The sequence below is a fragment of the Lissotriton vulgaris genome, chromosome 8 (assembly GCF_964263255.1).
Source record: "Lissotriton vulgaris chromosome 8, aLisVul1.2, whole genome shotgun sequence".
NCBI lineage: Eukaryota > Metazoa > Chordata > Amphibia > Caudata > Salamandridae > Lissotriton > Lissotriton vulgaris.
This window is the reverse complement of record NC_141696.1, coordinates 1,235,977,788-1,235,999,674: the sequence shown is the minus strand read 5'-3', so window position 1 is coordinate 1,235,999,674 and position 21,887 is coordinate 1,235,977,788. Positions and strand designations below refer to the sequence as shown.

General features: G+C 48.0%; 1 protein-coding gene across 2 annotated transcripts in view; it reads left to right on the top strand.

Annotated features, from left to right (window-relative positions):
* B3GLCT (beta 3-glucosyltransferase) overlaps positions 1 to 21,887 on the top strand; it is a 1,059,223-nt gene that overhangs the window by 620,263 nt on the left and 417,073 nt on the right. For both annotated transcript variants that reach the window (XM_086935136.1, XM_086935137.1), the window contains exon 10: positions 17,066 to 17,135. In XM_086935136.1, the coding sequence (XP_086791262.1) occupies positions 17,066 to 17,135 (70 nt within the window). The remainder of the gene's footprint in view (positions 1 to 17,065; positions 17,136 to 21,887) is intronic.

Below are 21,887 nucleotides of genomic sequence, written 5' to 3'. Positions count from 1 at the left end.
TTTGTATTTGTGATAAACACATTTTTATTGTTTTTTATTACAGAATCACAAGACACGTTCATGGTCCCCAAAAAGCCCCAAACCACATCACCTACAATCAGGAGTTGAGCTGGTGTGATATATATAGAGTATCATGCAATAGAGTAACCTTCTTTATACGTATAGTAAATTTACAGCAACCCAGCGTACTGTACACACCCAAGTCCTCAAGCTATTTACCCAAAACCTTGGCATGCTTAGCCCTTCCTGTTGAGCGCACCAATCTACACCTCGTCTCCACATTGACAGCTTAAGTGCTTTGGCCGCTCTTTGAGTTGCAATGTCTCTTTTAGCTACCACCAGGGCAGTGTCCTGTAGTGTCCTGTCAGCCCGGGAGCCTTCCACCCTGAGATCCACTCCCAACAGGATCAAGAGGGGAGAGTTTTCCTATGTCAGTTCTAAAACACTTGAAAGCTCGGCCATCTCTGCCTCCCAGTAGCGCATTATTATGGGGCAAGACAATGCCATGTGAAAATATTTTGCTGGGGTGTGGGAGCAGCAGCCACACTCAGGACTGGCCTGCCCAAAACAGCCTATCAGGGTTGAGGTAAGCACAGTGTAAGTAGTATGTTTGCACCAATAGGAGCCTGGAAGAGATTATCAGAACTCTGGGGGCCATTAAGATGTCTCGCCAATCCTAGTCCTCTATGGATCCAAGCCATGTCTCCCAACCGGTTCTGAGGTTGTGAACTGTTTCGTGGGCATTTATGATCAATGTACGATCAATCTGGGGGACACCTTCCTTACCCAGGGCCCCCATCAATAACTTGGCCTCAATGGAGCAGATTTCAGGGACCCTCGTACCTTGGGCATGTGAACTCGTAAGGCATGGTGCAGTTACAAACATTTATGGAATTGCGTTTTGGACAATATGTATGTCTGGTGGGAGCCTGCCCAAATGTTGCCCAATATAGTGATACCTATGGTGTACCACTGAGCAAACCCTTCCAGGGCTACCACTTCCCCCAACCACGTGCCTTGCCACAAGGGGGTGTGTTTAGTGATTCTCTTACACCATCCCTTGTGTCGCAGTGCAGACCTCCCCCAGTGATCACCAACCGAGTCACTTCTGGAAGCTTCTTGGGTATGGCGCAACCGTAGAGCAGCTTCCAAATTTGTGCAAGCCACAGTGTGGCAAGCTTTTGTTTAAAGTCTGAGTTTGACCACCCTCCACTGAGCTGATCGTTAATGATCAAGAGGTGGGACGCCAAATAGTACAAGTGCAGGTTGATCATACCCAGACCCCGTTGTAAGAAGCATGATGACAGATAGGGAAGGCTAAATGGGGTCTGGAATAATGCCACATAGAGGAAATAGCCAGGAAATCCATCTCTCTCGGGGCAGTACCATCATTTTGTTGAGTGCTATTCTTCCTATAACATTCATTACTAGCAGTTACCTTTTCTTAAGATCTGCTTAAACCTTGCAAGAGAGGGGGGTGATTTTAAGAGACCAGGTTAGGGCTGGGTCGAGAGACACCTGGATGCCCAAATACAAGAAGCTAAGATGCCGGAAGTGGGATTGCCATCTGCCAATCTACACAGTCCTGTGAGGGCATAAGTGGTACACGGATCGATTTGGCTGGGTTTACTATCAATACCGAAGCCTCTGCAAAGAGCTGCCAAAGATGGAGTCATCGAGGGCCACTATCCGAAGGGTTCGCAATATAAAACTGCACATGATCCAAATAAAGCGCAATGCGGCCTTTGTGTCCCGTTCCCATTCTCTGATCTGTGCATCGTGCTGTATAAGCTGAGCAAGGGTCTCGTTGACCAACTCAAAAAGTAGGGGGGGACAGCCGGCACCCCTGCCTGGTCCCGCGGCCGATGGTTACTTTGTCAGCAAGCACCCCATTTATTGGCACCTGGGCAATCGGGTTGGAGTATAGGATCCGCTCAAGTCTACGGAAGCAGGGCCCTCGAACCGCCCTCTCCAGCACATGGGTCCAATAGTTCCAATCCACTGTATCAAAGACCTTCTCAAAGTCTATCAAAAGTAAAGGCTGTGGAGATGAAATCCTGTGATTGTGGCTTGTGCCATGTGTAAACATCATAAACAATGCCTCGTGCTCCTAGCAGGCATAAAGCCACATTGGTCAAGGTGGATTAGAGACCGAAGAACTTGTTGTAGGTGGTTGGCCAATACAGTTCCAAAAACAACAAGTGATGGACAGAATGTAGAAAAATTTCATACATTCACCCCAGTACAGACATGCGGACCTAAATCCATTGTTTTTTGCTCACCATGCAATTCCAGTTTGAACCCAGCCATATGCAAATCAGTCTTGAGTCTGTGCCTGATGGGAACAGTCCAGTCCGAACTGCTAGGCCAGGTCCACCCTGGACTGGAAACAAGCATCCTAGGACCATTTTCAGGGTATCACCCTTCATCAGCCAGGATAGCTTGACTCTAGTGGTATGGAGAGCACAGGACCCTCGTCTGGGCATACCTGTCCCACCCGGGGTGACAAATTTAAAAACAATTGATGGACAGAATGCGGAACAATGTCATAGATTCACCCCAGTGCAGAGATCTGGGCCTAAATCCATTTTTCTTTTGCTTACCATGCCATTCTAGTTTGAACCCATCCATATGCAAACCATTCTTGACCCTGTGTCCAATGGGAAGAGTTTCCAGCCAAGGGCAGACATGGCTTAGCAGTTAGGGCTGACCTGTCCCCATGAGGCACAGGGTCAACTATCCCTGAGTGCGAGAGTGTAGCATTCTGCATAGAGTTCAACGCAAATAGCACTTTCTCCGGCACCCTGATCTACCGCCCCCCTGAGCCTGTAAAAGAGTTCCACAGGTCTCTTCCAGAAATTATAGCGCAAAGAATTCTTTCTTCCGCCAACCACACAATCCTAGGGGACCTCAATCTCCACTTCAATTCCCCCTCAGACCACATTGCTTAGGAATTACGAGATGATCTGGAAGCTCTCCAACTGCCCCAACTGGTTGCAGCCCCGACCCATGAAAAGGGCAATTTACTCGACCCTATATTTAGTAACTGCCTGAATCTAACTGTGGATCATCCCACCCCCCTTCCATGGTCGGACCATTTTTTGGTCCCGTTTACCTGGGTCAAACACAAAACCCCCCAGCTACCTCCCCAAGTCACCACTAGAAGGAACTGGTCAAAACTCCCATTGGAGCCCTGGCTGCACAACCTGGACTCCACTCGCCCGTCACCCTGCCCAGACCCCAATGTGGCAAACGTCCACTATGAAAGTTGGATCACCCACTCGCTAGACGCGATCCTCCCGCTTCGTAGATCCTCCTCGAAGAGACTACAGAAATCTGCCCCCTGGTTCTCCGACTCTCTAATTCAAAATCACAAAGACCTAGCCACAAAGGCAATAATTATTAAAGATCTATGGGCATGTGAGGATTGTCAAAAGATCATTCCACGTGCACTCCTTGTTACAAAGATACGTGTCATGCTCAAGACTATTGCCACCGAATAAAACTAGCCAACCTCCGATAAGTCTGACACTAGACAACACAGTACCAACATTCACTAGAAGGACAACATTTAGAAAAAAGGTGTGAATAGCTAGAAGACACCTCACGGGCGCACCACCAATGGGGCCCCTGGTAGGTACTCACCAGGATGGCCCTGTTCTCATCATCGGTGTCAACTAGCTTAACGTAAACGTGTCCGACTCCCAAAGGAAAAGAAAAGAAGACAGTGAATGGTGCAGTGTACACAAACTTATATGTGACAAAGACTAACAACGTTCAACATATAACACAACAATTACTGTGCAAACAAGATTATGAACTCCTTTATTTTATATTCTCTTGTGTGCCAACAGTAAACATATATACATAATATATACAACTCGGCAGCGAGTTGAATGCGAATCGATAGGTAGTATTCGCTTCTCTCCATTTTATGTATATATGTTTACTGTTGGCACACAAGAGAATATAAAATAAAGGAGTTCATAATCTTGTTTGCACAGTAATTGTTGTGTTATATGTTGAACGTTGTTAGTCTTTGTCACATATAAGTTTGTGTACACTGCACCATTCACTGTCTTCTTTTCTTTTCCTTTGGGAGTCGGACACGTTTACGTTAAGCTAGTTGACACCGATGATGAGAACAGGGCCATCCTGGTGAGTACCTACCAGGGGCCCCATTGGTGGTGCGCCCGTGAGGTGTCTTCTAGCTATTCACACCTTTTTTCTAAATGTTGTCCTTCTAGTGAATGTTGGTACTGTGTTGTCTAGTGTCAGACTTATCGGAGGTTGGCTAGTTTTATTCGGTGGCAATAGTCTTGAGCATGACACGTATCTTTGTAACAAGGAGTGCACGTGGAATGATCTTTTGACAATCCTCACATGCCCATAGATCTTTAATAATTATTGCCTTTGTGGCTAGGTCTTTGTGATTTTGAATTGATTGAGTGGAGGGCGACCTAGTCCTATGTCCCTCTGAACTCCTAGTAGATGAATATCTCCGACTCTCTAAGACAGCTAAAACGCCTTTGCAGGCAACGAGAGAGAGCCTGGCGTTTAGACTTCCTCCCAGACAAAAAAGCTTCCTACAAAGAGGCGATAAAAGCCTACAAAGAAGGGATCAGATCGGCCCAGGCAACCCACTACTCTGAGAAAATATTAGAAGCGAAATCTAAGCCCAAAGAAATTTTCCAAATTATAAAGCAATGTTCCAGTGCCAACACGGCCCCCCCTCCTAACAAAACCCCGGACCAATGCAACGAGCTCGCAGATTTTTTTCACAACAAAGTTCTAAAAATCTACTCTACCTTCCCAACTGCAGCCACATCCCCGGATCCGATTAATCCACTCCCCCCAAGTCCACCCCTCCACCCAGACCAGCCTTCCCTCGAGCACTTCCCTCCTCTGGACCTCGACACTTTAAGCAAGGTGGCACGACAAGTCAAGTCGGGCTCCCCTTGTGATCCTGCTCCTCCAGAAGTCCTGATGCAGGCAAGTAAAGCCACCCTGCCTATAATCCTGGATCTTCTAAACACATCCATATCCGCTTGCTCAGTCCCCATGGCTTGGAAGCAGGCCATGGTACGGGCACTGTTGAAGAAACCCAGCCTAGACCCAGATGACCACTCCAGCTACCGCCCCATCTCACTTCTCCCCTGGGCTAGCAAGGTGTTAGAGAAGTATATAAACGCGAAGCTGGTCCAGTTCCTGGAGGACCACTCTCTATTACACACATCCCAGACAGGCTTTAGACCGAAGCATGGCACGGAAACCGCCTTGTTAGCGGTCACCGAAGAAACTAGAAGGATACTGGACCAGGGAGGATCAGTGGCAGTGATCCTCCTTGATCTAAGTGCCGCCTTCGATACGGTCAGCTATACCACCTTGCTGGACCGTCTCTATAACATCGGAGTTTCAGGTGACGCTTTAAGGTGGTTTGACTCCTTTCTGTCTGGGAGGTCGTTTCAGATCTTCGACGGAAAGACAGTGTCCTCCAGCAAACCCCTGAGCTGCGGAGTGCCACAGGGCTCCTCCCTGAGCCCTGTATTGTTCAACGTGTACATGAGGCCGCTGGCGGGTGTTGTCGAACCATATGGCATTAAAATCGTATCATACGCCGACGACACCCAGCTTGTGGTCTCGCTGGCCACGGAGAACAACAGGCACTCCCCAGCAGACCTGCTAAAATGCCTAGAGGACGTTAAGGGATGGATGACCAACTCCTCCCTAAAACTAAACGGAGAAAAGACGGAGCTCATGCTCCTAGGCCCAACCTCCCCTGTGCCTTTCACTTCCTTGTGGCCCAGTGCACTGGGCCTTCCCCCCACTCCTAAGGAAAGTGTTAAAAGCCTGGGAGTGTGGCTAGACAACAAACTTTCCTTCTCCACCCAGGCCACAAAACTGTCCGCTACTTGCTTTGGCCTACTTAGAATCCTGAGGAAAGTTCTCCCGCTACTTCCCTTAGAGGCCAAAAAGGTGGCGGTACAAGGTCTCATCCAATCTCGCCTGGATTCAAACAATGCCCTATAAGTGGGGGCTCCGGAGATGACCCTCAGGAAACTGCAAGTTGTTCAAAACTGTGCCGCACGCCACCCTGCTGAAAATTCCGTGCACCCAGTCAGCCAGACCCGCTCTAAAAAGTCTCCACTGGCTGCCAGTGAGGCAGAGAGTCGCCTTCAAGGCGCTGTGCTTGGCGCACCGCGCCTTCTGGAAAACGGGCCCTGCCATCAACACCGACCTTGTCACCCCCTACCACCCTAACAGGAACCTTCAGTCGACGGAGGCATTCCTCGCCGTTGTTCCCAGAGTGAAGCGAGCCAGGTCTGGAGGTAGGCTGTTCTCTTTGAACACCGCCAGGCTCTGGAATGCTCTCCCCATCTCACTTCGGTCCAACCCAGACCTCCTCGCATTCCGAAAAAACCTAAAGACACTGCTGTTTGCTCAATCCTATGTACCTTATCTCCTCTTCCCATCACTTTCCCTTCAACCCAGCGCTTGGACGCCTGCGGGCAGCAACCGCGCTTAATAAATATTCTTTACAATTACAATTACAATTACAAGACTGATTTGCATATAGCTGTGTCTGAACTCTGGCGGGGAAGTGAGCTAAAGAACAATGATGGATTCAACCCAGATCTGTGACTGGGGGGAAGTGTCTGAAAAGTCTCAGCGCTACGTCCATCCTCTCCTTGTGTTTGTTTTGTTAGCACTAAGTTGGCAGGGTATGCCCAGACGTTGGTCCCTTGCTCACTTTGCCGCTGGATGCAAGCTAGCCTGGCTGATGAGGGCTGTTAGCATGAAACCGATCCAAGGATGCTTGTTTCCGGTCCAGGGAAGACATGACTTAGCAGTTCGGTTTGGACTGTTCCCATGAGGCACAGGGTCAGGACTGATTTGCATATGGCTGTGTCTGAACTGGGGTGGTAAAGTGAGCTAAAAAACGATGGTAGATTCAACCCAGATCTGTGACTGGGGGTGAATGTCTGAAAAGTTTTAGCACTGCTTCCATAATCTCCTTGTGTTTGCTTTGGCCAATACAGTTGACAAGATCTTAAACTCCCTGTTAATAAGCGAGATAGGCCGACAATCAGCACAGGCAATGAACGGTGGGTGCGTATTTGGTATGACCACTTTAGTGACCTTATCAAGGTCTCGGAAGAAGGAGCCCATCTGCGCCGCCTCCTTATAAAGGGCCTATAAATGAGGTTCCAGGATATCTTTATATTTAGTGAAAAATGCCATATGTTAGCCATCCGGGCTTAGTGTTTTCCCAGACGCCCTTGCCGAGACTGCATCTCCAATTTCTTCAAGAGTAATGGGCTGGTCCAGCTCTCATCATTCAGCACTGGGAAGACGTGGCAAGGGTATCTCATCAAGGAGGGGGGGGGGGGGCTTTTTCAGAGTCGGGACGGAGGCCTGCGGGTACAGGTTTGCATAGTAGTCGGCAAACACCTGGGTTCTATCTCGGGAGGAACTGTGTATACAGCACTTGCTGTCCGCGATCTCTGGTATAATCTGTATTGCCAGGGGTCTAGAGGCCAGCCAATGTAACAACTTGCTGTTTAGGTCCCTCCCACCTGTATACTCACGCAGTTGAGGCACACCAGATGTGCTTCGCTGCTTTTAATCTCTTCCTGAAGCATGGTCAATTCCCTGGTGATTGCGCTATTGTTGGTGCCAGAGAGCTGAGTCTCTAGGCATAGGGCGCATGCTTCCAGTTGGGGGACTCAATCGTGTTTTGCTTTTTCTTTCTGTCAGGAGATGGTTTTTGGGTCAAGTCCCTGGATAGTGGCCTTACATGCCACCCAGAGACTACCCATTGACCGGACTGATCCTGTGTTTGCGTAGAAATATGCCACTATTTCGTGTCTTGCAGCCTGAGGTATTGTTGCATCTTGAAGATGCCAGGCGCTGAGTCGCCACATTGGACGTCTGATGGAGTCTGGTGTGCCAATGCGATTCCACGTGAGATTATCTGCACCTACGAAACTGACAAAACATTGGTGGCCGGCAGAAGAAGTATATCAATGCATGTGTGTATGGTGTACTGCTGAGGTATGTGTGTATTGCTTCTGTCTAGAATTCCAGGTTCTCCACACATTGCATAAACCTAGAATGTACACCCATTTTTGTAGGGAGTTAGTCCCTTTGTGGCAAGCGGATCGGGGACCAGTAGAGTCCATCACAGGACCTAGGACCACGTTAAAGTCGCTTCAAATAATAGTTAGACCCTGAGGCAGAGAATATTCAAGTGGCTACCCTCAATCATGACCGCTCGGGAGAGATGTCGACCCTGTGGATCTGTACAAATTTGGGCTACCATCAAGGGGAAAGAGCAGCGCAGCAATATTGCCATCATGGTAGACCCTGTCAAACCCTTGCTGTACTAGGAATGGACATTTGGTGCCCGCCTGGTGCGTCTCCTGGATCATCAGGATAGAAGGTAGGTAGCGTTGAGCATACCGCAACTCCACTGCACACTTGATCTGGTCTAAAAGACTGTTTACGTTCCAAGACATAACACCATCTTGGACCATGGCAAGTTTGGGGACGTGAAATGCACATGAGCTAATAACGTGCCTACTGTGTAAGAGGGGCCGGATGCTGCTCGCAATGCATGTGTGGTTGGGTGTGTTGAAGCTATAGCTGGCTGGGCTGTGATGGGACTCTGTGACAACCTAGAAAGAGAAAAGAACCGACAGGCATGCAAGAAAACAAAACCACAATACATTATGACAGAAACCCAAGCTCCCTCACCCCATACTTCCCCCCGAGAAGCATCTGTCGGCCTATAACCTATTCCCTAACTTATGACCAGTTTTTCGTAGATAAGAATGGTGGACCCCTCCAAGATGTAGGTTCAATATAGTTCAATTTCTGCCTTTGCACTAGTAAGCAGGAGCTATTCAGTAATTGTGTGCTAATTCACTTCCAGACCTGGGAACCAAGAGGATTGCCCCTATTATCTCTAAAGTGGAGAAGGTGTCCAACTCAGTCTCATGAGAGTCTCCTCCGGTCTTTGGGAACTGACCCGATCTTTTCGGCAGTGGTGGCACCGAAGAACCAGAACTCAATGAGGGGGATGCATTCAACATGTTGAGCCTCCTGCGACGAGAACTAGTGCGGACTCGTTAACGGCTCCTATCTTTGTCAGCGTCCGCCTGGTACATCTGGCCAGTCGATGGAGGAGGAGACTGGGTTGATGGTGTAGTTGTTTTTTTCCGTTAGCCATTCCCATGGTGACTCATGGGTTTCAAAAAGTGGTCCTTATCTGCGAATATCAGTTTACGGTGGGCTGGGAACAAGAGTGCATAAGACAGCTGGAGGGCCTGGAGTCTCTGCTTGACAGATTCATAAGACCTGCGTCGGGCCTAGACCTCTCATATGTAATCGGGAAAAATTAAGATTTTTTAATTTGGATAGCGGAGATCCAGGTGCATACAAGCTTCACACAAGATAGTCTCTGTCCTTGAAGTTGAAGAACCTCGCTATCGTGGGCCGGCGCAAAGTGCTAAGAGGAGGTTTGGTAGTAAGTGCACTGTTGGCCATTAAGAGGCGAGAGTTTATTAGCCAGCATCGACAATTTGAGCTAATACTCCAGGAATTCAGATGGTCAGGTATTTTCTGCATCTTCCGGAAAGCCGAGATGCAAATTCTAGCGTCTCGAGGGATTTTCTGCATCTTCAGCCCGGCGGTGGAGTTTATTAGTACGAGTGAGGAAGTGAGCGACTGTAATCTTGAGGTCGGCAACCTCATCTTCAACTGTAGAGAGGTGTCCTTCTGCTTCTGTGGTGTCACTGGTTGCGTTCCTCAAGTCTTGACGGGGTAGTGTCACATCCACCCTGTACCTCTCCTATCTTCATCTTGACCGCTGTCTGTGAAGTGTGGATGGCATGCACATTTTTAATAACGTCCCCTGCTGTTGTTGGGGCAGTTTTATCCAAGGCGTCCCACCTGTCACTCTAGTTGTGGTCGTGAGCTGGTCAATACGCAGCTGGGAGGGATCAGGTTTTGAGACTGTGTCTTTCCCCATGTTTGATGGAGCGTGGATAAGTCATGTGCACCTGGGGCCCTGCCCACTTGCCACAGTCTGCAGCAGCACGAGCATCCAAGCACTGAGTGGGTCTCTGCTGGGATACGCAGAGAGCTGGGAGGCGAAGCGAGGGAGCAAAGCATCTGGCAGTAAGTCAGTGTTGTTGCACTGCAGAAGAGGGGAGTCCTTTCAAGCGATCGTCAGCTGCAGTATTTTTTATTTTTTTTAAAAATTTGTTTTTATTGCAGAATTATCAACAAAATTATCGATACAATACGACCATCCTCACCACTTCAGTATAAGGCGTTATAGATTCTCAAGGTTGTACACGGCACTTCAGCCCACATCCCGGAGGCCGGGCGGCGCAGCAGCGAGCACCAACACGAGAACGTCATGAATATTACAGAGTGGTTTATGGCCATCAGTCCAATGTAGTATCTGCTTTTTGCCCCCCAACAGCTCCCCCCCTTCCCCGGTCACTCCTAGATAGTAGCGTACATCCCCTGCCGGCACCGCATGGTTCCCCAAGGGCTGTGTAGCCGGACTCCGTTAATAACATCCAAATTGACCCCCCGGAAATGCCATCAATCGGGTACTCCTGACGGTCCCTGCAGCGTACCCGTAATCTCCTCCCTCGGATACTAACTGCATTACCTGTCTTCGGTGGTGGCCCACTCCTATCTGGGTGATTGTAACCACTCCCCCCCTCTTCCCTCCCCCCTGCTGCATCTGGTGCGGGTTATAACCATGGGTTCCGGGCAGAATGGCACGCCATTAATAGGGAATACCTCTTCACACCCCTGGTTCATGGAAGTCCATGCGCAAGAAGCCTCTCATCCTCATCCTCCGTCACGTAGTCACACAACGCCTGCGCAATCATCTCCCAAGCTCTAGCCATCTCCAGGCTCTTTTCATTGCTGGTGGCTTGTCGCATTCTCAGCGCACTTTCACATCTAGACCATTTTAACAGCTCGTTCGTCCATCTCCTAATAGAAGGGCCCTCCTTGGACTTCCATCGCCATGTAATCTCTCTCTGGGCCAGCATAAGCCCTAGATCGAGAAACTTGCTTGTAATTTTCGTTTTCGCCGTGTGGGGAAATCAAAGTAGCAGGCACGCCGCCATGTCAAACTCCACCTCCCTGTCTGTGACCGCGTTCAGAAGCTCACCCACCTCCGGCCAGTATGTACCCAACCTCGGACAGCTCCACAACATATGCTCTAACTCAACTCCAGGTGATGAGCACCTCGGGCACGCCGCATCCTGCACCCGAAAATGCCGACGGAGTTTCCCCGGGGTCAAATAGGCTCTGTGCAGGATGAAAAAATGCACCTGTTGGAAACTGGCGTTCCTGCTACCCTTCCAAGTACGCTCCAGTATGTGGCCCCAGACCGTGTCCGGAATAGGTTTGCCTATGCTGTCCTCCCACTTGGCCTTCAGCGTCGTGAGTGGTGCTAGCCCCTCACTCAGCATCCGCGAGTGGAGACAAGTGACCGCCTTGATCGTGCCCGCCGCCATTACCACATACTGGCATGCCATGGTCATTTCCGGCTCCGTTAAGCCTACCTTCCAGTGTTTTTGCATCGCTGCAGAGATAGCCGCGTGTAAGAGATATCCCCCACCCGGGAGCCCGAATTGTTCCTGCAGCACCCCAAACGGGGCCAGCTGCCCCTCTACAAACAGATCTCCGATCACTTGGAGGCCCAGCTCTTCCCATTCCAAAAGCGGAGACCAATCACCCCCGTGTGGCAGCGCCGTCAACATCCCTAGGAGGATCTCCGGAGCATAAGGTCGTGCGATCCTCGCTCTCTTCAGGCTCCTGTGCCAACACAACCGGAGGGTATTCTCCTCCATGGCGAGCTCTCTTATGTTCAATTTCTGTTGCATGATTATATAAGACAGGATGTTCCTCTGGATACCCTTCCCCCTGTCCTGGTCCGGGCCTCTGAATTCCCGTGCAACGTTCTGTGTCAGAACCTGGAGCTGGGCCGCAAGGTAATATATTTCAAAGTCGGGCACCGCCATCCCACCCGCGATTTTGGGTCTGGTCATATTGTGCAACGCCACCCTGCGCCTGCCTTGTCCCCAAAGAAAGTCAATGATCAATGATCTCAGATCTTTAAAGATCCGCTGAGGGATCCAGATGGGCAAGGTTCTAAAGTAGTATAGCAGTCGGGGCAGAGCCACCATTTTTAACAATGCCACTCGGCCCTGCACCGATAGAGGGAGAGAGGCCGAGAAGGACATGCATCCCCGCAGCCCCCTTATGCAGCGGCCTATGTTACCCTCTAGGAGACTCCCGGCGTCATGGTAGATCCTGACTCCCAGGTACGTGAAGCACTTGTCTTCCCAGACCACGTCTACTGCCAGAGGGGGATACGGTATATCCGTGCGCAACGGGAAAACACACGTTTTAGTCCAGTTCACCCTAAGTCCTGATAATCTGCCGAAGGATGAAAGCATTTCCATGGCTCCCCTAAGAGCCACTACTGTGTCCTCCAAATACAGCAACAGATCATCGGCATATAGCGAGATATGATGGGTATCGTCAATATACCTAATACCGTTAAAGAAAGCCCCTGTTCTAGTCTGCGCCGCCAGTGGTTCCATTGCAAGAGCGAACAGAAGGGGCGATAACGAGCACCCCTGCCTCGTCCCCCTGCGTACCGGGTAGGCGGGTGATACGAGCGACCCCAATCTCACTGTAGCTGTTGCTGCAGAATAAAGAACCCTAGTCCACCGCCCAAAGCCTCCACCGAGTCCGACCTTTCCTAGTGCCTCATCTAGGTAACACCATTCAAGGCTGTCAAAGGCCTTCTCGATATCTACTGATAGGACGGCCGAGGCCTGATCGGAACCCAGGGCGTCATGCAAAATGCGGATCAGCCGGCGGGTATTATGAGCCGTGTTCCTGGTGGGAATAAACCCCGCCTGATCGTCGTGCACCAACGAGGTCATGTGTGGTAGCAACCTGGTTGCCAGGATGCGACTCAAAATCTTGTAATCAACAGTCAACATGGAGAGGGGTCTATACGATGTCACATCCAGTGCGTCTTTACCAGGTTTCAGCAGCGGCACCACCAGTGCCTCCCTCATGGAGCTCGGGAGGCGACCCAGGGTCGCAGCTTCCAAGTACACCGTCAGCAGCCTGGGCGCCAACACATCCACAAATTGCGCGTAGAATTCAATTGGGAGGCCCTCCACCCCCGGCGTCTTGTTCCTGGCCATCTGCTTGATAGCCCCCCTTATCTCCTGTAATGTGATTGGTCCACCTAAGGCCTTCGCTGTTTCTGCCTCCAACACCGGAAGCTGCACGGACCTTAGGAAATCTCCTATTGTGGCCGGTTCCGCCTCCAATTGCGTATCATAGAGGCTCGTATAGTACTCCTGAAATCGCGTCAGTATAGCCGATTGCGAGTGGACCACCTCCCCCGACTCAGTTCGAATGCCCATGATCGGGTCGCTCCTAGGCTCCGGGTTAGCAAGCTTCGCAAGCAGTGTGCCCACCTTATCCCTCTCCGCATGCACCTTAACAAGATACAGTTTATAATCATAGCATCTCAGTCGCTCCGTTTCTTTCGCCACCAGTTCTTTCGCTTCCAACAAGCGATCCTGCAGGTCCGGCCTCCCAGGCCTGCATTGTTCAAGCTCTCGCAACACACATTCCGCCTTTTCCAGATCCGCCAAGACAGTCGCTCTCACATTAGAGAAGTTGCCCATACAGGCCCCCCTCACCACCACTTTCATTGCATCCCACTCCACCGATCTCGTGGTGGCCGACCCTTCGTTCTTCTCAAAATAAAGCTCCACGCCCTGTTGGATCCTATCACTAAATACTGAATCCTCGAGGGTATCAGGCCTCAGCCTCCACGTCGGGGCCGCTGACCTCGCCAACTGCCATCGCAACGCTATCAATAAGGGATTGTGGTCTGAAATGGTCCTAGCAAGGTATTCAGTGTGTGACACCATGGCAGCCAGGGGGCCACTGCATAGAATGGAGTCAATTCTGACATGCAGTGCGTGCAGAGCTGAGAAAAAGGAGTAATCCCTAACATTGGGGTGTTGTTCCCTCCACACATCCAGCAAGACCCATCTCTCCTGCCAATCCCTCCTGTGCGCTGCCAGCCTACACACAGGGGAGTCGCCCAACGGTGGGTGCGATCTATCCCATGTCACATCCGTGATAGAGTTAAAGTCCCCCCCTATTATGATGGGGCCTGTCAGGAAGTGGGCCAGCGAGCCCGTAAGATTATCAAAATATCGGGCCTGATCAACATTGGGGGCATAAACACTACATAGGACCACTTCTCTGCCATATAGCCTCCCTGCCACCACCACAAACCTACCCTCAGGATCCACCAGTTGACTCGTGACTTGGAATGGGACCCCCGCTCTGACCCATAGCAGCACCCCTCTCGCAAATGCCGAGTAAGATGTGCCAAACACTTGCCCACGCCACCTCTTCTGCAATGCACCACATTCAAGTTTGGTCAAGTGAGTTTCTTGCAACATTGCTATTTGGATGCCTCTCCTCACCAAATAAGCGTGCACCTTGTATCTCTTAGCAATGGTCCTGAGTCCACGAACATTCCATGTGAGGCGCTTTAAATCAGGTAACGACCCCATCACATCCATTCCCCCCCCCCAATGCAACAAGAGGAAAACCTCCCCGCACCAATGCAGCAGTACCCCGCCCCCAAAACACCCCAACAAACTACCCCAACCCCACTCACCAGGACAGGACCTAACAACACTGCTGTAGCCCCCATCCAAACCTGCAACATCACGCACTGTTCTCTATCCTGTGGTAGTCACCACAGTAAGCCTTAAGGGCAGCGGGGGTATGTCTCAGGGCCGACTCAGGGCACGCCCAGCCCTCACCCCCTGCCCACGATCCCATATAATAGTCACAACAGAGTACCTGCCAGTCACCAAGCATCAGAAATTGTCCTTTCCACTAAAGAGTCATCTTCACGCCCCAGCACTATTCATTAAACAGACCATCCGCGGTTTGTGGCGTGACCGTCGGCCCCCCTGTGCTATCCACCTACGAAAGTTCCCCTCCAGACTTTCTCTCCTCTTCTTCCGAGTCCGAGTCCTCCAACAACTTCTCCTGCTACGACCCCGTGATGATTGCCGTGGCAGCTAGCACTCCCTTACGGTCCGCTGGTATCAGGCAAGTAGGGGGTCACAAAGTTCGCACTGCATAAGTCTCTCAGCCCATAGTCCCCTCACTCAACTTCAGCAAGCCAGGTCAACTTCCCTCTAGTCATAGAAGTACTAGTGTCTGGGTGGAAGGATATGGGAGATGTACCCACAGTGTCAGGCCATCAAATGAAGCTCCCCGTCCATCAAGTGTCAGCAACAAGCAGCAGGAGGCGACTTGTTTCCAGGGGGGAGGAAAAGAGGGTGCCCCTCCAGTCCTGTACTTGACTGACCCAGATGCCCTCAGGCGTTCCCAGGATAGAGGGAGAGGGAAGAGCTTGAATGTCTTCAGGGCATCCCAGTCCAGATCTGAAGGCATCTAGGGCAGTCCCGCACATGTTGAGATGAGTGGTGTGAGGGCCCAGACAACCAGGTCCTGAGAGAACCCTGCAGCAGGCTCAGGGCTTTAGTTCTGTGTCTCACTGTCCTAGTCTGGAGGGAACACATGCTGCGTGGGGACTGAGCCAGGGATCAAGGTCTCCTATCCCACCCACGGCTGTGCTCGTCACCTTCTCTTGAATGCCCTTCTATGGCCCTGTGTCTCACTCCGCGAGGTGCTAATTGGCCTCCACGTACTCTGGGAGCATGGAGCGGCAGCTGGTCAGGCAATCCAATGAAGCCTGTGGGTCTACAGGGAGGGCTCAGTGTGCATCCAGAAGGTCGGGCTGGAGTCTTCCCTCGGAAACAGGCAGGGTGGGGGAACTCGGCAGAGCTTTTGCTGGCATACCAAAGGCAGGGCATCAAAGTGGATTGTGGCGGATGACAGAGGGGTCCGGAGCACTCCTAAAGCGCGACCGCAATCTTGATGCCCCAAGCCACGCTCAGTGTTTGTATTAATATGATGATTCTTACTCCTATTTCTATAAAAGGCTAAGGTATAATAAATAAGTCTACATCAATAAAATTGCCTTTATTTCTGTACTGATTTCAGGGGACCGAAACTTGGCAAGCTCCTTTATTTCCCTGTGAGTCTTTAGTCATGTCTGTGGTGCTCTTAAAGCCTCTCTTGAAAATGTTTGAAACCGAAAGGAGGGGTGTGAGATACCAGCTTGTGTTGCCTTTCTGGCTAGTTCCACAGCTCTGGGTGTTTGTGAAATCCTACTGGCTGTGCCTCCCATTGAGGAGAGGGGAGTGAGTATGCAAGAGGATGGGCGCAAAGAATAAAACATGGTCAAGTTTTATTGTGCTCATTGGGGGAGGAACACATGGGTCTCGAGCGTCTGGCAGAAGGAGAGGTAGATGGTTTGTTAGATCGGGTGAAAGTGGTGGGTGGAAGGAGTCGGGCCTGAATTGCCCAAGTATAGGCAATAGCTGCGAAGCAGGAACGTTGGATTTTGTAACAAAAACATGCTGAGGAAACAAACAAGGTGGACCGATGTGAACATAACAAATATAACATGTGTTGTTTTAAATTCTCACTGCAAATGTGTTTTATTTCATCCATGAGTATTTATTCTGAAATGAGAAATGGATCCTGAAAAATAGCAAATCCTTTATGAAGAATGTGTTTTTCCGTATTGCTGCAGCAGGTGCCATTCGTTGAATTCCAAATCTGCTTTCCTACTCAAGCAGAACCTATCCTGTCAATGATAAATGTGTGCAACAACACAATTATTTGTTATTTTGAAATGAGGCAGTCACAGTGGCCAGGCTCTTTTATATTCCCAGGTGCCATCCATATAAATACGAGAATGTACGATTGTTCACCTAAGGAAAAGTGTGAAGTGAATAGTGAATGCAATGCTGCAATAGAACCTTGAATATGAATATGGGCGGAGGAGGGTACAGATGATGTTATACATCTTTTGATTGATTATTTTCTGTTGCAGGGAAATCTGGTGAAAGCGGAAGATGTATTTGTTGCTATAAAAACCTGCAAAAAACTTCACAAAGAAAGAAGTATGTCTTATATACTAGTTCATATTTTCTTACTGCAGTTGACTTTGCATGCCACATTGTGCTAATACGTTAGTGTGATGAACATAATAGAAATACGTTATGTTTTGTGTAATTGATCATATTCCGTTTCAAGCCAAGTTCCTTGTCAATCATAGGTAGCTCATCCTCGGTTTAATTTACTGAAACATGTGAACCTGGATGTGATACATTGGATCGCTGCACCTAAAAGCAGTAGGTTCAATTCAAGCCCTCTTTCTACAAATGGCACATGCATGTGTTGATATTGTTCATTCTTTTTTTTGCCAGGCACTGCCTTAGGAACTTTAGTAAAGGGCCCTTGTTAAACGCAGGCAGGATAAGAGTTACCTGCCTGGTAATCCATACCAAACAGTTATTGATGAAAATGTAAGTGATCAGATTGGGTTTTGCTCGCTGCGGCTGGAGAGCTGTCTCTGCCATTTAAAGCATTTCCAGATGCTCCAGCCCTTTCCCTCAGGCTTCTCAACAAGGAACGGGCCACTTGTCCAATGCTGTTGTGGTTTTGATGTTGTAAGATCTGATCTGGAGGCATTGATAATAGAGCTGATACCCGTTTCTAGTGAGAGAAGAAATTACGTTAGCCAAGCTGCTTACACAGTTCAGGGGATGATTTGAAGATTAGGTTTTTTGTGACAAAAAAACCTTGCCTATATTTCCTTTCGTAAGAATACTGAAATATCAGAGGGAGAATGACTTTGAAAGACTATTAATTACCAAAACATCTTGGACAAGTTGCAAAATCACATGAAGGTTCTGCACAGGAAGTACCACATTGTGGTCAGTTTGGAACTCAGCAGGGAAGATCATGAGGTTCTGGTGTGCACGCATTTGGCATCCAAATTGGTAATGCGCCTGGTAGATTTTTGAAATTTCCTTTATTTCATTTGTAGCTTCACTGATGAATATAGTGGGTAATCATTTTCTTTCTCACTAGATGACAGCTCCTCTTATGATGCTGCCAGTGCGTTTTTCATCATTATCCTTATATATGGTTAGGAGTGTTAGCATGGTCTGTCGAAGGGGATGTGGCATGATCTGTCAAACAGAGATGGAAGGCAGTTGAGGACTGGTACAGATAAGAAGATGAGGGCAAAGTTGTTGTCATTCATGAGAACTGTGTAAGATATGTTGCTTGATATCAATTGTATTAAGAAGGTCTAGAAGTTCTTTCTTCCGGGATTTAGCGGTGTTGTCACCTTGAAAGCTAAAGTCTTCCAGGAGGATGTTTTTGAGTAGTTTGTTTAACTAATGATGTTTGCAGATCACATTGCTGAATACGAAGCTTTAGATAAGGAGTGTGACTGCCTGGATTGCAGATATTGGGACATGACAGGCAACAAGTTCAGTGTCTGTATAGTGGTGCGTTCTTGGAAGATGCAAGGATATTTGGACTTGTGAATGAGGAGAAAATCACCTTGAATTTTGTGTAAACGGGCCAATGTGTTGGTTGCCGTATCAGTATACTGGTACAAGAACCTCTAATATGTTGATGGAATATTGGTGGAGGTGATGAAGAGTCAAATCTCTGTAATTAGGACTCTGTCTAGTTTGTGTGTTATGTGAGTGTCTGTAATGTCAACTATGAGTTAAACTGCAAAACAGGTGTTCATGACCATTAGTTTTAGTATATATTTTGTGTGTGTTGTGGGTGGTATTGGTAAGAACATGAATGTGTTTGTTGTGCTTGGCTGTGTATGGATAGACAGCAAGTGGCAGAGATAGGGTAGATAATGCAGAGCCTCAGACACATTTGTTTTGCCAATAGGGTAAATTAATCAATAGCCTTTTCATATTTTAGGACCCGCCAGTGTCTGAGTAAACATATAAAATGATTGTTATGTATGTAAGCAAAGTTATATAATACATCACTAACAGAAGCAAATGTGTGCTTGCTTGTGTTGAATTTAATTGTAATATTCTCAGCTAGATTTCAAAGTCTATAACTCCTTGAATAAAGCCCCCTTGCTTGCAGCACATTCTCTTATAATTTCCTTTATCTTGTCACCATTCAACTTTCAACCATTCCTCTATTCAACTTCTTGATCATATCTCTCACCCCATCCAATCTCTAGGCCTGCCCACTGTCACTTGTATTGACACACTCACCACTATCCATACATCTGTCTTTCCCCACCTGGTCAAATTTCCATCCTGTCATCCATCCTCCCTTGGCTTGCATTCGTTGTCACAGAACCTCCAGTCTCATGTTTTCTCTAATGTCCTATCTCATTGTCTCTGTTACTGTTTGTTAACTAATAATAAAAAACAATAGTTGCTTTTCCCCAAATTATTCAGAATAAAGATTTCAGAACTGGACTGACCCATAGGAAATTTGTACACTGGGCGAATGGCTCTGTAGGGAAGGTAGGGCCCGGCAGAATTAGTCACATAACATCTCACTGACCCCCTGATTGCATTTTTTATGTATATTTGCTCGTGGTATTTTTTAGTGTAGATGGCCTTTTCTCCTTTTGCCATTCATATCCATTAGAGAAGCCCTGAGGGCATACTTCTCGAACACAAGCTCCTAATTTATCCCAGGAACATTTTCAGTTTATTTATGATTTACACAGCACCACAGCATTCCAGGAGGCGTTCTTTGTGACAAACTCTCACTCTATTTCAATAAGAATATCCGGAGATTCCACTAAGATGTCAGATCTAAAGTTGTTTCTATCCCCATAGCTTGAACTATGATCTTTCGATGAAAGCCCCCAGCTGCCAGATAACCACTATTAAATGTATCCCCCGCTCTCAGCTGGTAGCATTGGTCACAAGGTGCTGTTTTTAGGCTCATGTGAAGACCTAGTTCTCACAAAATCTTGAAACTGCTCTGCCCTGCCAAGATCAATGAGCACTTCACTACATTTAATAGCTCTTTAAGCCAGGACATTGTCTCTGCTACCCAGAAATCCACGGTAGCAAAACCTCTGCTCAAAATAGTCTTCATTAAATCTAAGCGATTTGAACAAATTTCTCTTGATATCTCTGCTTTCAATTCTGGGCAAAGTGAAAGAAAACTAGCTCCATGATTCTTTTCAATCAGAGCTTCATGAAGACCACAGCACAGAGGTGGTGGTGCTCTGTGCCTTAATTGATTTTAGAAGGCTGGTTTACAGCAGTGGTGTCAGAGCACTAGTCCTTTTAGATTTTTTGGCTGCCTTCAACACCATCGACCCCAATACCCTATTGAAGGCTTTGGCCAAATGAGGGTTTCCTGGAAAAGTACTTGCTTGCGTCCATTCTTTTCTAGCTGATGCAGATCAAACATTGTCCTTTTCTCCTTTTGCCTCAGGGAGTCTGGAAGTAGACTGTGGTGTCCTGAAAGGGTTGATTTTGTGTCCCGTTTCATTCAAGCTGTACATGTGTTCTTTAGCCAACCTTTTACATCAGGCAGTGATATGCTTTAGCGTATATGTGGAATATACCCAGCTCATCTTTGAATTGGGACATTGTTAGACCGGGCACCCTTGGTGTGGTTTCCACCTTACTTTTTGCCTTCAGACCTCCTATTTTTGCTGACTTTGTTTGTGCTGACGTTAGGGCTCTGCACATTTTACCACTGCTAACCAGTGCTAAAGTGCTCTTTCCTTGAAACATAGTATAATTGGCGGAGGCATTGCTGCTGTCGAGGTAGTCCCATATTATTCAGCTTCTCATCTTCTGATAATCAACGATTGGTGGTGTCGCCAGCAACGTGATCCAGCATATGTAGTTGAGAAATAGGCGATGGGTGGCACCTCCCTGCTAGATTACTTATATGGTGGGAAGGGGGTGGGGTCCCTTCTACCAGCAACGCAGGTGGTCCTGGCCATATAGAGGCACTCCCTGTGACTGATGGGATGGTGGGGGAAGCTGACTGAGGGGATGCTGCTCTGGCAGGGCAGTGTGCTCAAACAGGTGACCCAGCTCAAGGGATTTCGAATGTGGGATAATTTCGAAATCTTCACCGTAGGACATGGGTACTCACAAACTTTCTGTCAGGGGCCAACATTACAGTGTGGTTTGTGACCGAGCCAAACCGTTAGGGGTGGGGTCATTGGGGGGGCGGGGTCAGTGGAAGGGCGGGCTATAGTAAAGAATAATCAAACCCTTTTCAAAACATTAGACAATGCAACAATGCTGGATTTCAAAAGCAGGTGTAACTACAAAGAGCACATTTTGATAATACATTTTTATTAGCAGACAATAGCAATCTTGGTGTTTAAAAAGCTGTATTAAGTAAATAACAATTACATAAGAAAAGGTAATGAAAAACCAAAATATGAATAGTATAATAGATATAAAAACAGACAATAAGCAAAATAGAAAGCTATTTTCATTTTTAGCAATAATAAAGGAAAGAAGATGGGGGAAAAGAAGAGGGGGTAAGGAGAAGTATATAATACAGTTCTATAATTGAAGACCATGAGATTATATTATAACCTTCTTATAGCAATGCAATATAATAATAAATATTGTAGAGAAATATAGTGACCAAATGATGATTTATGGAGGTTGAAAATTTTCTGAACGATTATGTGATAAAGGAGTTGAAATCTTAGTTAAATAGCTGGTTAATGATGACCAAAATAAATCCCTATTTACATGTGGTTTAACAGAAGAAGTAAATGCAATGTCTTGTCTGTGGTAATGACAAACGTTGTTCCGCCAGGAGTTCACTGAAAGTTTAGTTGAACATTTCCAATTAAGTGAGATCTGCTGAAAAGCTAA